The sequence below is a fragment of the Hippocampus guttulatus genome, chromosome 12 (genome assembly GCF_054856545.1).
Source record: "Hippocampus guttulatus isolate MCC_2025c chromosome 12, RoL_Hgut_1.0, whole genome shotgun sequence".
NCBI lineage: Eukaryota > Metazoa > Chordata > Actinopteri > Syngnathiformes > Syngnathidae > Hippocampus > Hippocampus guttulatus.
The window spans coordinates 1,311,099-1,328,572 of record NC_141272.1 but is presented as its reverse complement, the minus strand read 5'-3'; the positions used below and the strand labels follow the sequence as shown (position 1 = coordinate 1,328,572).

General features: G+C 47.8%; 1 protein-coding gene across 1 annotated transcript in view; it reads right to left on the bottom strand.

Moving 5' to 3' along the window:
- The window catches only part of LOC147196892 (neurobeachin-like), a 160,957-nt gene that overhangs the window by 106,493 nt on the left and 36,990 nt on the right, over positions 1-17,474 (bottom strand). The window contains exons 14-29 of the mRNA XM_086124702.1: positions 12,654-12,733; positions 11,633-11,695; positions 10,915-11,012; positions 10,625-10,717; positions 10,402-10,519; positions 10,245-10,326; positions 9,619-9,742; positions 8,196-8,388; positions 6,397-7,170; positions 5,076-5,308; positions 4,841-4,994; positions 4,183-4,357; positions 3,587-3,713; positions 2,650-2,767; positions 1,959-2,133; positions 381-690 (exon numbers count right to left, since the gene is read on the bottom strand). Coding sequence (XP_085980828.1) covers positions 381-690; positions 1,959-2,133; positions 2,650-2,767; positions 3,587-3,713; positions 4,183-4,357; positions 4,841-4,994; positions 5,076-5,308; positions 6,397-7,170; positions 8,196-8,388; positions 9,619-9,742; positions 10,245-10,326; positions 10,402-10,519; positions 10,625-10,717; positions 10,915-11,012; positions 11,633-11,695; positions 12,654-12,733 — 2,917 coding nt within the window. The remainder of the gene's footprint in view (positions 1-380; positions 691-1,958; positions 2,134-2,649; positions 2,768-3,586; positions 3,714-4,182; positions 4,358-4,840; positions 4,995-5,075; positions 5,309-6,396; positions 7,171-8,195; positions 8,389-9,618; positions 9,743-10,244; positions 10,327-10,401; positions 10,520-10,624; positions 10,718-10,914; positions 11,013-11,632; positions 11,696-12,653; positions 12,734-17,474) is intronic.

The window sequence follows — 17,474 nt, the reverse complement described above, 5'->3', positions numbered from 1 at the left end:
TCAAGTTGTTTTACAAACAAAAGTTCATTTTAGGACATTTGAGATTGAGATTGATGAGTTTATTACATAAAGATTAATGAATTAAAAATACATGAATTCTCGTCTTTGCGGCAGTGGACGAATGGGCACGTTGCTATTTGATGTTTTTGATGTTCATGATTCAAAAACCCCCCCCCCCAAATCAGAACGATTTCACCTGTTACAAGGTGCTTCGGGTTTTCCCCTCCCCTTGAATTCTTAGGTCATTATTTGGAGGACTAATTTTGCTGAACGACACGACTTGACGAGTCTCGCCGGTTCCCGTGAGATTTTAAAAAGAAAAGTCAAGGTCGAGTCACCGAGTTGTCGTCATCAACACGTGACCGTAAAGCATTTGGTACCTGTCAAAGGAGTGGAACCGCATGGGCGGTGCCCTCCGGGCCTCGGCCGCGAGGTCCGGGCAGGAGACCGTCTCTAGCCCCGCCTCCACGCCCTCCATGGGCGGGGCCACCAGACTCTTGAGGATCTCCTTGACGTTGAGCCCCGAGGAGGAGGAGGGCGGCGGAGGCTCGGGGGAGAGCTCGCCGGCGGCGCGGTCCGGCTCGGGCTCACGGCCGTTGACTACGCCGACGAGCCCCTCGCTCGGGACGCTCGGTTCGCTGTGGGGAAGCGAAGGAAGGTCTGGAGGCTCCACAAACGTCTGCCCGGCTTCTGTGAGGGCAGAAACATAAGTCCGAGACTGACGACATTTTTAGAAACGGTCAAATATTTGAGACCAATATATCGATTGCATTATACACTCACCGTCCACAAAATTCGGAACACGAGGTGCAACATATCAAATATATTGACAGAAAAACATGTGGCACACGATAACCCCGCCCCTCCCGCATGTGCAGGTGCCGGTATTTGAGTTTATTCATATGGCTGTTGCAGAGGTTTTTTCCATTCCCATACTGTGCCCCTCCTTTATAGATGCGAGGTTTGGGATGTGTTCCCCCCCCCCCCCCCCCTCTCTCTCCTTATGTTTTTCTTTTTAATCAAAGAAAATCAGGTCACCAACTTCTGCATTCTGTCTCCCTCTGTTGGCTCCTGTCATGCCTCTTCGACGAGTTGCAACTATTAAGAGTGAATTTTGTTGCATGTGCAATGGCAATAAATTCGATTCGCATATACTGAGATATTATTTGATGCAACAAATATTAGCACTCATCCCCCCCCCCCCCCCGGCATCCCTATAATGAGGTTAGCGGGGCCGGGGGCAGCCTGCGAGTGGTCCGCTCCGAATCCCAGACAATGGTTTGTCTCTCAGAGTGGGGCGAATTCCCCATTTTCTGTCTTCCAGCAACCTCTTTGATCCCATTCCACTCTGGCAGATTGCTCGGCTAATGGCCGCTGACAGACGGCGGCTGGAAAGAACCGGCCGGCCGGGATGTGCTTCGCCTTCCACCAAAACCGGCAAAAGAGGTAGCTGGGCAACGAGCGACTGCCTTGTCGTCACTTAGCTTGTACATGCTCGTCTTTTTTTTTTTTTTTTTAAATTAATCCCTGGAGGCGAAATTCATTTCGGCCCAAGAGCGCCACAATGTACACCAGCTGACAACTGGATTTTTCTCATGCCAAAGTAGATTCAAGCAACGTGAGGGTGCGCTACCTTGTGACAAAGATGACAATGACAGTTTGAGCTGAGATTTTTTTTCTTTTTTTTTTTTGTATATATCGAATTTCTGTTCCACATTTGTGATTTTAAAACAATCACGTTTTAAAATAAACCACTCATTAAATACCTCCATCCACATTTTTTTTTTTTTGTAACTTCATTTGTTCTTCCTCCTTGTGGGTGATTTGAAGACTAAACCGTTTTTTTATGTAAAGACAAACAAATACAACAAAAGAAACCAACGACATTAAGCGCATTGCAACAACATGCGCGGCAGGTGAACGGACAAGCGTGAACATTCGGAGAGTTGAGGACTCACCCGCCGCAGCGGGCGCGTTGGCCTCCTGATGGCGTTGCGCACCGTGGCCCGGCTTGGCGCTTGTCCTGCCCGTCTCGCGCTGAGGCTCCAAGATGTCGCGGTACTTGGACACCATGAGAACCGAAATGAAGTAGACCACGGCCAGAGCCAGGAACTGAGCTTGCTTGCCGTCGTCCTGCCGAGGAGAGTCACAAGACGATGCCTCACATTGCTCTTAACTCATTCACTCCCAAAGACGTTTTTAAACGTCTTTTCAGACTTGGTCCAGAATTGGCTGGTACTGAATGAGTTAAAAGGATGATGGAAAATTGATTTTTTTAAATAATGAAGCTAAATACTGTGGCTGGGCCTCTGGGGCAGCCTGCTTGTCCATCAAATGGGAAGTGACACAACCCAATAACTCTTCAGTGAGCTGACTATTTCTCAAAAGGGGCCAGGGAGACCGGACGACACCCTAGACTGGTCACCAGCCAATCACAGGGCACGATGACCATCCACACTCACATTTACACCCACCGAGCGGACACCGCCAAACACAAATTGGCATTTTTCCTGACATCCGCCTTGCTGCGGGGCACAGGTGCCGTGTTGATCCTTGGCGTATTGTGACAAAAGCGTGTCACGCCGTTTTAAAATGTGAACAGAGGAAAAATGTCGATCGACGCCCCCTTCAACGGTGCGCCACGCTCACCACGTCACGGAAGACCACGGCACGCAGGCGGTTGATGTCCACATCCTGCAGGAGGCGATCGGGGTCCTTGATGGGAGACGGCTGAATAGGGACACGTTGGATGCGGTGAGTGGAAAAACTGGCGCATGAAACAAAAGGCAATGAAACGCTGTCTATTTGAAGACCAAAACATGTCATTTGGCTGGGTCCGATAGCAAAATGCTAACATATACTTTACACCATGGATGGAAATTAAAGGAGCTACTTTATAACCCACAAGGTTCGGCAACATACCTAAATAAACGAGAATAAAACATGAGATCTTTTCACACCGTATTCAACAAAATGTCATTTTGTTTCACAGCTAAGAGCGAGCTCAATGCTAAATTATATCATAGATACAAACAAGTGCTACTTCAACACACAAGAAGCAGCATCGCACGTATCCAAAGACAATTTGAACACAAAATTAAATCGGATCGTATATTCGAGCACAATATGACGGACGGGCATACGGTGGGCTTCGTCGGGGGACCTTCTCTGCCTCCGTCTTTCTTCTCTTAATTATGCTGCATGTACTGTGGACAGCAATTCTAAAAGTGTTCAACGGCTCCCTCTGGTGGTACGCAAAACAGTCACTGCCCAAGTACAGTTCAGTTAGATTGAACATTTTAGTGCAATGCATTTGCATTCAATATTGAGTTTCCTTTTAAATTCACATTTTGCTGTACCTTTTATTTCTTTATTTTAATGTGCAATACATTTGAATTAAATCGTTATTCAACAAGTAGCAAATCATAATCCAGCGGAGGACGCAAGGAGGGGAACGGCGCGGGGGTTTTACTTTCAGCATATAAAGAGCGGGAGAGCGCCAGTGGTCACATACTTGTCGCAAGGCACATTTCTCTCCTTTTTCAATGATGATTCTTATTTTATCAATGATCAAATGTTGTCACACTGGACCTCGCGGGGACTCACAGTATTTGGTGGCATGTCCTGGCACTTGTTGTTGGTGGTAGCGATCGGCATGTTCCCGCCGTGCCGCTGCCTGCACTCCAGACAGCTCTTCACTGCCATGCAACACACTACACACGCGCCCACACGCGCGCGCACACACACACACACACACACACACACACACACATATATATTCAATCATCTCAGTTGAAATGAAATGCTGATAACAGCCAAGTACTGCCATGACTTCTGAGTTCAATTTGCACCGTGACTAAGCAAGTAACTCAATTCATTTGCATATCAAATCATCACACACAATGGTACCGATGTGTCTTTTGCCTTTGAGGGGTGTGGCCTGGTGAGTACGGAGCTAGGTCAGGTTGGCGATTTTCGAAGGCCCTAACATCTGCTCCATGCTCCTTGCCAAGGACCAAGCCACGGCCCATTTTTTAAAAAAAGACCTTGACACAAGTGATGGTGCTATAAATCTGGATCGTTGTGGTATTTTGACCCCCCCCCCCCTCAAAAAAAAAAAAAACATGTTGCAGACATAAACGGATAAATAGACAAAATAAACGATTGTCACGGTGAGCTTACCGAGTCTCAGGCACTGACGCATGAGGCCGCCGGACGACATGTTCTTCTCCGCCTCGATCTCGCTGAAGTTGAGCGAGCTGGAGAAGACCAGCACGTCCACCATCACCATCAGGCGAGACAAGAAGGTGATGGCCGTCTGCGACGACATGCCCTGCGTCGCCTCGATGTTCTCCACCTCGACAGGAACGAAGAAAACAAAAGACAAAGTTGATATATTATGTCTTTATATATTCACATGTGATTGCATTATTATTATTAGTATGAAAACATGTGGGAGAGGAAAAAAACAGGGCTCATTCATAAACAAAGTAATAAAATTCATTTAGAAAAGTTAACTTGCATCTCTGAAGAAAAAAAAAGTGTCTTTATAAAACTTGAACAACATGAGAAGAGGAATATATTTGTTTGAATGACATTGAATTTAAATTTGATACAATTCTTCAAAATGTTACTTGTCACTCTTGGATCAAAAGCTTCCAAGACTACTTGCAGCATCCGCATATATTGTCGGTCAAACTGGGGGAAAAAAATGTTGACAGTGTTGAAACGTCATGAGGTAACTAATAGGGCAGAAAAAAAAGTCTTTCAAACAAATCATGTTGTGTGCAGAACCCATTCGTCCACTAGGTGTCACTACAGCCTCACAGTGAGCACGTACAGACGGAGAAGTGGCGGCTGAGAGCAGCGGCAGGACGCCACCGCAGGCAATGATGATGTTGTCCACCATCTGCGAGATGAGGTGGATGGTGTTGTGGACGAAAATGATGTTCTCACTGCTGTTGACAAAGTCCATGACAGACTTGCTGGAATGGCTGCGGCCGAGAGAAAGAAAGAAAGCCGATATTGTACCCCGTTAAGCGAGCCAATACGTGCGTGTGCGAGCGCGCGCCGACCTCCTCCAGACGTGCACGTCGCTCTCCAGGGCGAAGAGCAGGTCGGCCAGGAGCCTCTGGTGCAGGGCCGACCACTTGAACTCCGGGATGCGGAACATGGTGGTGCGAGGGCCCGGGCTGAACTGACGCCGCCGCTGCTGCTGCTGCTGCTGTTCGTACTCCCGCTCTGGCAGGGCGCCGTCGCCCGGCAAATGGGCTCCGTCCGTCGGACTGCCAAGTCGGCTGTTTAGGCTCTGAAAGAGAAAAGTCGTTTGCAATGCGGACAAAGAGAGGGTCGAGTGACGGTCGGATATGATATTCTCATCGATAGGTGAAGAGATGGCGAGTTCCAGTTAATGGGGCTGAAGCGGAACAATTCATCTGATCGCGATTGCAAATTTGGCGGCCAGGATTCAATTAACACGATCGTTGGCGATATTTCCATTTAACACGCAGGCTCGGCTACAAAATTTAATCAAGCACTTTTTCAAAGTGTAGTCAATTTTCAGATTTTGTTTTCATCATTAATTCTAACATGATCATCTACTTTTTCCGAAACTCATATTTTCATTAAAAACTTTACATGTTGTTTGTTGAAAAGTCAAAAAATAAAAACGTTTTCCACTCATATTATGGATAATGGCGATTAATAATAGAGATGACAACATTGGTCAAAACATTTGTGATTTTTATTTTGGCCATAATTGTCAAGTTATTTTAGTTGAATGGATGGATGGATACGAGTTATCTTAGCATACTAACTGGTTAGATGTATGGAAGGGTGCTAGTTAGCTTAGCATGCGAGCTGGTTCGGTGAATGAATGATGGATGCTAGTTAGCTTAGCATGCTAGTTTCATAATTTTTTTTTGTCGCGTCGGGTAAAACTTCATACGCTTCATGAGAAATGACAGCACCGAGTTCGTTCACAAGGAATGATGAAAATGCAACGCGTCCCTCAGACGACCTCCCTCCCAGGCGGCGCGATAATAAATGACGACAACAACAACAACAACACCTCAGTGCTGCCAATAAACATGAAACGAACAAGTCAGCAAGACGCAACGAAAAACAGCCTGTTAAAATGCATCGGCAGCAGCGAATTGAACACGAACTCAAAACGACATTTCTTGATCATCAGCATCATGGCGGGAATCCACAAAGGCAGCATGATGGCATCGTGGTTAGCACGTCTGCCTCACGGTCGAGAAGTACGGAGTTGGAATCTCGGCTCAGGTCGGTCTCCCTACGTCTACAAATTTCCGAGGGCAACATGACTGCCTTTAACCTCAGGAAAAGCAGCGTCGTGAATGACTTTGATTCTCAGCATACGTGTAGTCTAACCTGCGTGGTTGTCCTGGTTTGAATCTTTATCTCCTTGCCATCCTCCGCCGTGTCCGAGGGCTTCTCGCTCCCGCTCCACAAGGCAGAAACGTCGCCTTTAGAGGGCACCGCAACGCTTCCCCGGTCAGCCACTGGGATTGAGGCCCCCTCCGCCGAGTCGACGCCCTGGACTTCGAGCTCATCCTTTTCCGAGATGCCAGGTAAGGAGGCAAAGTCAGAGGTGGCCAGAAGGCGCAGATCTTCGCCCGGTTCCAAAGGATGAGACGGTTGCAAGTCGGGCAACAAGAAAGCGCCCCCCTGAAGGACGCCGTCTTTGTCGTCGTCCAGCGAGATCAGAGGAGCCGAGATCCGCCGGTCCGCCGCGCCGTTCTTCGGCAGCATCACGGCGCCGTAAACGTCGTCCAGCAGACAGTCCGCCTCCATCAGCGGGTCCATGTCGTCCATCTTCACCTCTGTTGCTTCCACCTTCTCCGCTTTGATGTCCACCAGGAGGTGCCGGACTTCCGCTCCGACGCCGCCCACCGCCGCGCTCTCCTCCGGCTTGCGCCCGTCGGCCAGGGCGTCGTGCGAATCGGCGCCGTCGCTGCCCGGCGAGCGGGAGCCGCCATCCATTTCCGCGATGTCCAGCGAGGCCGTCATGCCGGCGGCCTGAGCCGACAGACCCGAGATGGTGCTGACCGAGCCTTTCTTCCCTTTCTTGATGTTCACCTCTTCTTGACGCTGGTATTCGTCGTACATCTTGGCCAGGTACTCCTTATGTGCCTCGTATGTCACCTGCGAGGCAGCGTCGACGCAAATTGGGAAATAAGCAGTGCGGTAATCCCTCATCTATTGTGGCGGTTGCGCTCCAGACCACTCCCGTGACAAACGCAAATGGTTTGGACCACAACTGCCATTTTTGATCACTTCACTCAAGCGGCGGGCGGTGCGTCAGAAGCTCGCTCGCAACTCAAGTCGAAGCTCCGAACGCAAAGCCAAGTGGATTCATTTGGTGGGCGAGAGATACTGTGCAAGCGTGTCTGATGTTTTGTCCTGAGAAGCGCAGACGGATCCAGAGAAAGCCTGGACATGCAATTCTTGGATCAAATTCTTCCAAAAGCCAATGTTGGTTTTCATGGCAATGCAGATGACGCACATTTAACTCATTCAATACCAGCCAATTCTAGACAAAGTCTGAAAAGACGTTTAAAAACGTCTTTGGGAGTGAATGAGTTAAAGTAAACCGGGGAAAAAAAACGCGCTCATTGTTTTTGGCAACAGCGATATGAGGATCGACTCATTCCCCGCAGCGCTTGATTCACGTCTTTCGAAAAAGAATTTAAATGGTGTCCGAAATCTTGTTCTTGCACGGCGCGCTCATTGAGTAATTTAAGTGAGCAATTTTTCTTTTTTTTTTTTTACTTTGCTTGAAGACGTCTTGAGCTCTGGTTTATAAACAAGGATGGCAATAGCTAGTGATGGAAAAAAAGCGGAAAGGGGCGTGGCCTGGGCGGGGCGACCAATCACAACAAGTAAGACATCCTACACGTCCAATCGCAGGGCTGTTTACAATCGGAAGCTGGAAAGACTGATCGGGAGAGCTCGTGAAAACTCGACGATAAGGTACCTGACCCCCCCCCCCCTGAAATTTTCTCAACGGATTTAGACGATTCACAAAAATGATCAATTTAAGAAATAAAACGACGGATTTCCGCGTATCCGCGGAAAATTGCCATCCCTCTATAAATGTTTAAATGCCGTTTGAAAAAAAAGTGCACCAAAAATAAAGCTGTTTTGTTTTTTGTTTTTTTGTGACTCACCTTGGAGTGCGCGATGGAGAGCGTGTCCACCCACACGCGCCAGCCCCCCCACTCATGCTTGATGGCGTGGTACAGCAGGATACGGAAGATGTTGTACACCATCTCGGTGACCTTCTGCTCGTCCGGGCTTTTCGGGTTGATGTAGCCCAGAGAGAACATCCAGTCCTGCCACACCGAACACTGCAGCAGGCATCTGCAAGCCGGGATGGCGCAGGCAAAAGGTCAACTATTAGAGCATTTTGACGTGTGGTTACAAGGCTAGCACCTTTATGGCGCATTCCTTTTTTTTGCAGTACCCTAGGTGAGAATTTCATGACAGGTCAAAAGTGCTCAGTTCCATTTTAAATCGAAATACAGCCCCCCCCCAAAAAAAAAAGATCTGCGTAAGATCAAAATGCACGTTATCGGACAATACAAAAGCAAAGGACAATCCATAACACAAACGGGAATCATGACTTGGCCCTCTTCAATCTGTGCATTTGGGAGAGGCCAATTTTCATGGGGTGTTTTTTTTTCTTTTCATGCCACGTTGCCCAATTGTGCCACTTGACAGCAAAACATTGGAACACTCGCACAACAATTAACTTTCCTTTCTGCTGCTTTTCTGCCAGTGATTTCGGCAAATGGGTTTCAAAAAGGGGGGGGGGGGTTGAACAAATACATTCTGATGTCAGGACTACAAGGAAGAGTGGGCAGAGAGTTGGGGGGGGGCGGGCGGCAGGGCAACTGCAATGATTTTGTTTTATTTGTTAATTAACACTGTGAGGCTTTTTCATCTCTCACAACGGGGAAAAATATTCAACGAGTCTTTTTAACGCTCATATGAGCATCCAGCGACAGCCCAATGTCTAATGTATACCCGACAACAACAACATCCTTTGCAAAATGTTGCAAAGATGCCCGTGAAATTCTTTTGTCCATATCGCACAATCCATGAAGAATGGCCACAAACTTTGAGCCCGATTTTTTTTTTTTTTTTCCCAGCCAGTTTTGAGCGCGCGGGTCCGTCTCATCCACACGAGACGCGACTCACCTCGCAACCCCCTCGACCGCAGGGCCGTCGACGAGCGGGCCTGCGTTGCCATGACGACCGGTTGCGACTGGTTTCGAAGGCGGTGAATGTTGCCATCGCGTCAGAGTTCGTTCAAGGTCACCCATGTTTGTTAAACGCCCCCCAGACATTTGTCCAGACTCTTCTTGCGATGAGAAAAAACGTCCCCCCCCCCCCCTCCCCCTTACGCGCAATAGTAAGGCTAATCCAATGCGAGAAACCAACAGCATCGAAGACGTTAAGCAAACGGGCCTGTCGGAAGATGATGAGATGATCGACGTGAGCCCGGCGCGCAAGCTTCCCCTCGCTCCTCCCCCTTTGACGGCGACGATCGGGAAGATGATGGAGGGAGGAAGTGGCTCTCCCGCTTACCGTCGGTTCTCTCGGCTGCTGCTGAACAGTTTGATCATGTCGGAGAGGAAGAGGCGGCGGATGTCCATCAGCTCGGCGCTGGGGGCCGAGTTCTTTAAGAGGGTCGCGATCACTTTGAGGATCACTGTTGCGGCGAGCCCACAAACACACAAACGGGGGCGGGGCGGGGGGGGGGGGGGAGCGCTTCAGACCTCAACCGACTGTCGCGCCGCAGTCAGGAAACAAAAACGCACACCAGTTGGCCCCGCTCGCAGTGTGTTCAAATCAAAACGCATAATTCACGCCGTTGAATCATAGAAACAGGCAATGAGTCATACGAGAAGGATATCGCCGACGTGATTGCTGGGCCAATTGATTCATTGATGCGCTGATTGTTAATAATGAACACAAATAAATACATACATGGAGTTTTTTTTAAGAATGAAATAATACTGCATTTGTGTTCTGTTATTATTGATCATTAAATGTATTTCAATACGTGAACCGATTCGCTCATAAAAACGCTACTTTTGTTTTTCTTATCGATAATAAATAACGGAACCATTTTTCAAATGAGATCAGTGAATACGGTATCAAGTCCGTCCGTCCGTCCTCGGCCCGCCCTACGCGTCCAACGCGAGACTTACTCGGGTTCTGAATCCTGACAGCGGAGTCGGGCTCGGCGTGCGGCTTGTGGACCACCTGCGTGCACACCTGCTCCGTGAGAATCTGACGTGGGAGAAGAAGACCGCGACCACGGTCACGTTCCCGTCGGTGTCGCGATTGCACGGCGACGCGGCTTACCTCGTACAGCGCGTTGTAGGTGGTCACGGTCATGCCGCCGCCGCCGCCGCCGTGCAGCAGGAGCTTCTCGCCCAGGAGGGTGAAGAGGCTTTGGGTGTGCATGATCTCTACCTTTCGTCTGTGTGGAAAAATTATTTTGAAATACACTGCCTTTATTTTGAAAATATTTTTCCGGAAGTTTTTTTTGTTTGTTTGTTATTTTTTAAAAGTTAGAATCACTTACTTGTGTCCCAAATGTTTGAGGAAGTAGGCAAGCACTTTGAGGGACTGCACTTGAATGCTTTCACTCTTGGATGCCAGAAGTTTGTAGAGCACCCTGCCAGACACACAAAAGATTAAAAATAATAATAATAAAAATAAAAAACGGCACAAGCGTTCACTTCCTCCAATAAAATGACGCCAGTTGAGTTGAGGCATGCGTCAGATCTGCGGAGGCGCTTCTGGGTTGATTTTGACGCCATGATCGTTCGACTGTGAACAAGTTGAACAGCTAAAGCCCGGCCGCGGACTCACCGTATTCCGTTTCTCTGGTCGAAAGCGGGGATCATGGAGGCCGGGTGCTCGGACACGAGGGCCACCAGCAGCTGTAACACGTCGTGGAGGTTCTCGTCCTACGGACAAAATTGCACAGGAGAAGGCCGAGCTTTGAAACCTGCAGTGCATCTTAGTCAAGTTCACGTTAATGCTCGGGGATGGCCGATTTGTCTTTTTTTTTTTTTTTTTTTTCCCGACCGAGGGCCACACACAGATAGATGGTCGTGCCCATGTTGAATGCAAGAGTGTGATCTTTTGATCCGAAAAGTTGGATCACTCCTGAACAATTTGATCCCCCTCCTTAGTTTTAATTGTAGTCTCAAATGCTGTTTTTTATGTTTTTTTTTGTTGGCGGCGTTTTCAAGCTGCATGGGTGGGTGCGTTCTGGATGAACGAGCAAAAAAATCCCCGCAACTCCGATGAATTTGTTCAACGTCTTTGCAGATGAGTGGCAACGCTTGGAGCTTTAAAAAAAAGATCAAATCAAAAATTTTCATCAGGGCGCCGAGGTTAGCATGTCCGGCACGGCCGCGACCCTCATGAGGATTAAGCGCTGCGGACAATGGATGGATGCATGGATGGATATCTTCATCAGTGTCAGCTTGCGGTAGGAGCGAACTACCGCCCGGGTAACCACGGAGGAGTCTTGGGCAGCTCAAAAGTGCCCCAACAAGTGAAGACGCGTGCCGCAGCGTACCTCATGCATTGTTAACAAATAGTTGAGGATGCTCTGGAGCTCGTCTTCCTTCACACCTCGGTCCTGGAATTCAAAACATGGGAGATGTGAATTAAACATCGACGGGGGACAGTGATACAGAAAGGCAAGTTTTCATCAGCGAATCCAGCAAGAAAGAGAGATCTTGTACCCCAAAATCAATTTTTTTTTTGTACGGAATTTCTTGTGTTCGATCTTGGATTATACTTTTTTTTTGTTGCCTAATTTTCGCTGCTCACCAATAATCATGTTGGCCCATGAATGGGTTTGTCCCAAAACAGATCAGGGTGGGGGTAAAAAGACTGACACCGTATTGATGTATTTACCTACGCACAAGCAGAAAGATACTCTCTTGAAAGGCAGCCGTGTAGGACCCCATGTCATGTTTTGGTTCAAGTCTTCGGAAGTTTCATGTCACCAAAACTCTCATCTCAGACACACTCGAGCTGCTCGGCGCTTATCCGGGATTGCTTTTCCTACTTCGCTTTTGCGACGTCACGGAAGAGGCTGTTGTGAACCGTGATTTACAAATCGGAATCGTCCAATTCTACCCGTGCACGACAAATATGTACGTCAATGGCATTAAAGCGTTGGATTCTTTGAGTACAATCTAAAAAAAAAAAAAACAACAACAATACGGCATCAAACCGGTAACATTTCGTTTTGGGCGATAGCTAGCTAGCTATGTAGCTGCCTCGGCGCGCGAGTGATCCAGAGGGGTTTCTTGGGACAGCAACACGAGAGGGGGCGGGGGAGTGAAATGAGGTGACGTTCAACTCTCATTTGCCGCTTTTAGACGACACTCCAGCTTGAATATGGCTACCGTGCCGATTGGAGAGAAAAAAATAAAAATAAAGAAAACACGCCAGGACAAACTGTGCTTCTATTTTGAAGCAAGAGCTTGGCAGGAAGATAAAGAAAGGAGACGAGCATGCGCCTCTAAAGGCTAAGACGGAGTCGGGCTCGTGGGGGGCTTTGAGGCACGGAGTCGGCTGGGAGATACCTTCAAGATGAGTTGTTTGAGAAAGAGAAGCATAGAGGCCCGCAGAGAGATGATTTCTTTCTGGGTCGGCCTTGGACCATCTGGAGCGAAAGCGAGAGCGAGAGAGAGAGAGAGGGAGAGAGAGACAGAGCTGAGGCGCTGCAACGTGCACATACGCTTGTTTACATTGTTTTCTTATTTTACTCTTGGTTGGTTTTAATGATGCGGAGTTACCGTTTGAAGTCACCAATAATGAGCTACCCATGCCCGGCATTTGGAAGAAAGGGGCTCCATATTTTACACACATTTTCCACGCTTGGCTTCGTCTTGAACGGGATGGGGTTTTTTTTCTTTTTAATCATAAGAGGTTGTGATTAAAAAGAAGAAAAAAAAAAGCACATGAATCAACTTTCCGACGTTTACAACATCCTGAACGTGGAATGAAAAAACAAGTCGTGTCGCAAAGGTGATCCTGCGGAAGTCTAATAAAAAGCGGTCATAATGATTGAATGAGTAACAAAGACGGAAGAAAACACTAAAACAGCCAAACTAAAAATCAAGTCTCATGCAGAGTCAAAAGCCAAAGAAGCAAAAGACTTTTGAAGATGAGATCAAGCTCACGATGCATTGTGAGCGACATTTCACCTGTAGGGTGACCATCGATGCTCACTACTTGTCCAAATGCACTGTGGGTAATTTTGCGCGCACTATATTTGTTTTTCTCTCTGGACATTTGGAAACTCCCACTACACGCACACAATATATCTAGATATATACCACACACAATCTATATAGATAGATGGATAAAATAAACTGTGTTATCCTTCAATATTGTGCGCAGAGAGCCGCGATGGCTGCAAGGCTGGACTTTGCACGCCCGCCCCTTGTTTGGACAAATCCTTTTTTTTTTTTCTTTTTTTTTTTGACTTTGATTCCATGCTTGGCCTGTCAGGCGGGTTACGCCGTGCACAACTCCGCCTTGGCCGTTCATGCGGCGACAAAGCCAAGAGCCACAGAGCTCCGACAAACACGAATCAATGATGATGCTCCCCGGGGACGAGGCTACACCGGTTAAGCATCTCGCCGGTGATGAATAGAGAGGAGGGGGAGGAAAAAAAAAACTGTGCCGAGATGAGAGTCTGACGGGGAAGAGCTGATAAGAGCATCATTAGCGGCCGCCGATGCGTCGGAGTTATTCACAAGCAATTATGTTCAACAGCTCAGCGCGGCTCTTGTTTCTCCCGATGGCAGATTATACGGCGCTCCTCGCGTTGCCCAAGGGCAGGCCGAGTTTATTGAAAAATGATTTATTTCCGTGTGATTAATGCAGTCATCGCCCTGGGTTCATGACGGATGGTGGTTTTGTCACGGCATGGACGGAAATCAAAGCCTCCTGCAGGGTCTTGGAATCTTTGATGGAGCTTGCAAAAAATTGGACAGGGGCAGCGCCAGACTGGAACATAAACAGTTCGGAATTTGTTCCTCTGCCACCGACATAAACTTGTTATCGACTGTACATAAGGAAAGAGAAAAAACAAAAACGGCCCATATGTCTTCTTGTTACACCGAGAACCACCGTCGTGGATAAGATTCAAGTACAGAAGTGCAGTGGGCCCAGAAACGAGCCATTGATTTTGACACTGTATTTTAAGGAGCTGTGAGGAAAATAACAGCAGCGACTAAACGTTTAAAAAACAGAAAGATTACAAAGATTGCATGTCAAAGTTTGGCACTAAAAAGTTAAATTCAAGTGAAGTCCAATATGTACTGACATTCACCGGGGACCTGTTCATGCATTTTTGCATTGTTGCTTCATGCTGTGAATGGGGTCAAAAAATGGCGCCATCTGTTGGACCAAATTGAAACTAAAATAAGTCGCAGATTTGGAGTTCAGCTTTGAAACAGTCCTCCGATCTTTGTGATCCGTTTTTGTGCTCAGGCCAAAGCAGTAACAGTCTCGCTTTGCCGCCATCTGGTGGCATCCAAAGTCCATGACAAATCCTGACACGTGGGTTGTCAATTGTGGATTTTTGCCATTTGTGCAAAAAAAGCTAACATCTCAAAAATGCTTTTGGCGGAATAGAGCCACCTCCGATTCAAAGTTGCTGTTGTCGTTTACGAGCCCGCACACGTGGAATATGAACGTCGACAAAAGATCATCATGTCCGAGAACAATACTCCGAATGCCGTACATTCCCTGCGCTCCTCGGGACTTTGCAGGTGTAAATATTGGCGGTGTCACGCAGGGACACTTTTGAAAAAGCACCACAATTAACCGTCCGTGAGGGTAATCCATCAGGTTGAGCATCAGGGAAAGCCTTCAAGCGACATTAGCCCCGGGAGGCCGCAAAACGGCGCACGCGGACGGCGAGAGCGCGAGAGAGGCGCCGCGACGAGCAAAACGGCTTTTCATTGCTCATTAGCGAATGACGGCTGCGCGACAAAGAGCGGAGGGGCCATCGATTGAGACGGACGACCCCGTGGCTCAAAAGGAACTCGGGGAGCGGCCGCCGTGGCTTTCGCGCATAACCGCATGATATACGGCTTTCATTTGAAAGGCCTCACTCTTTAAAACCCGAGGCGGGGAGCTTGGACGTCCTCCCCGTGTCGCTATAATTGAACACTTCATTACCTGCGCCGCTCTCTCTTTCGAAGCGCCTTTGTTTGCTCATTTCTCAATCGACGATGACGGAGCCGCCAAATCAAGCTGAGGATTAATGGCGGCGTGATATAACGCCCGCAGGAAGAAAGCCATCCCCTTTTGAGATTCGTCTTCGCGCCCGACGGCGACTCGAGTCTCGGTGCGAGGATTCCGTATGTCGTCCATCTGCTCCGATTCGCAGAGACCGCTGCGTAACGACAAAGGTGTAAACCGGCATCGTTTGCTCCCTAAAAACAAGACGAGCTACACGGTCGACTTCCTGAAACGCGCTAAAGTTGGTCAAGAAAGCAATTACCGTATTTTCACGACTATAGGGCGCACTCTTGCCCTCGTCTGAGTCGTTCATTTGCTAAAAAAAAGATGAAAAACGATCCCTAAAAAGAACGAAAAAAAAAGATGATTAAATCTGTGCTCCCGCTGCCCTCGTCTGAGACGTTCATTCATCAAAAGAAGGAAATGTTCATGTTGGACTTGCCTGGAAAGATTTTAAATAGTATTTCATATTTTTTTTTGAACTGAATATATTATTGTTCTTTTTTTTCAGTTGTTTCATTTACTGGAGAATTAACAGCCAGTCATTTGATTTCCAACGTCATGAAGCTATTTCTATTTCTGGATGGGAATTGAACGGAAAACTCAAGGAACGGATAGCAAACTCGTATGAAAGTAGACCTTGTTCCGCTCGCTTTGCTGCGAGACAACGCAAGACGTCTACCCGAAGAAGACGTTGATCTGATCAACACAAAATTTGGTGAATGTCGATGACAACAGGATGAACAATACGTTTTTTAAAAAAGTCTCCCTGTGCCATGCCCGAAACGGAACAAGGGGTTGGATTTGTTCCAGGGCCCGTTCATCGCTGCTTTCATTCGCTTTGTATTGGCAGAATTTTGATCGAGCTCTCGCATTAGCTTTTATTCTGTTTGTCCAGGTGCAGCTTAAGTTGTAAGCAATGAACATATTGCACCGCCGCACTTCCTAATCGGCAATAAAACGCGAGATACGCGAGCTAAATTGCACCTTTGGCTTTGAAAAACGTTTTACGAGCTTCCATCATGCAAGTTTCCTTTCGCACAAAAGACTCAAGACCTCATTTGTGAAGCGGCGAGTGCGCCGTTAGCATAACTCGGCGAACCCAAAGCTGAAAAGGTCACCGCCGTTCTTAGCGGGGAATCAATTAAAGAAATAGAGGCCTCGGCTCATCTCTGGCAGGACCTGTGGGAATCCGTCTTCGTCCCGCGCCATCAGACGCTAACGTATTCCGAGAAATTAGCAGTGAAGCGTGTCGCTAACAATGGAAGAAATCACCCCGCGACAAGTGTTACGCGCTCAAGATGAAAGCTTTCACCGCCGGGGAGGTGATTACATCAAGGCGGGCCGTGGGATGAAAACAAAAAAAGTCACGGGTGATAGGATGCTAATAAAAAAATTAAAAAAAAGGAGAATGAGAACGGAGAGTGGAAGTGACAGTTCAAGGACACTTTCACCGCCACTGCTGTGACTGACTTCACTCCTTTCACCGCCACTGCTGAACTCACTCTGGAAGTCGAAGTGTCTTTCTAGAGCTCTTTAAAACAACCACCGCTGGATACAAAGTGCTGCACATGGAGCCAAAATAATCATTAAAACAATAACTGAACAAGAAAGAGAGCAGAAAGCACAAAAACAGTCAAACTCCAAATGAAGTCTCATGCTGAGTGAAAAGCCAAAGCAGAAAAATGATAAGTTTGAAAGATAGGCAGCGAGGGGACCGGCAACGGAAAAGGCTCCATCACCTCCGAGACACCGCTTAGTTCTCAGAACCTCTAATCGTGTCTGCTCTGCAGACCTGAGGCACCGGGCGGGTCCGTCGTTGGGGTTTGAAAAAAGATTTGGAAACAAAAGAACTCGGAAATGTGAGCAAGCGAAGGGATGCCAGAGTCAGTCGGAGTGATGTGCTCCTTTCTTCCAAGTACCAGTCAAAAGGCGAGCAGCAGCGTTATGGACTAACTGGGGACACTTAATGGAGGATTGAGTGAGAGACCAAACACCGTCACCTCTGTCTTGTTTTCATTGAACTTTCGTGCCATTCGCTTCTTGATTTCCTCCAGACAGGATAAAAGTGGCCTAACAACAAGCTGCCACAAAGTCAGCCCTCGGTTCCCGCACGCGTCCCCTTTGTGGACTGTTTTAGTGCCTCC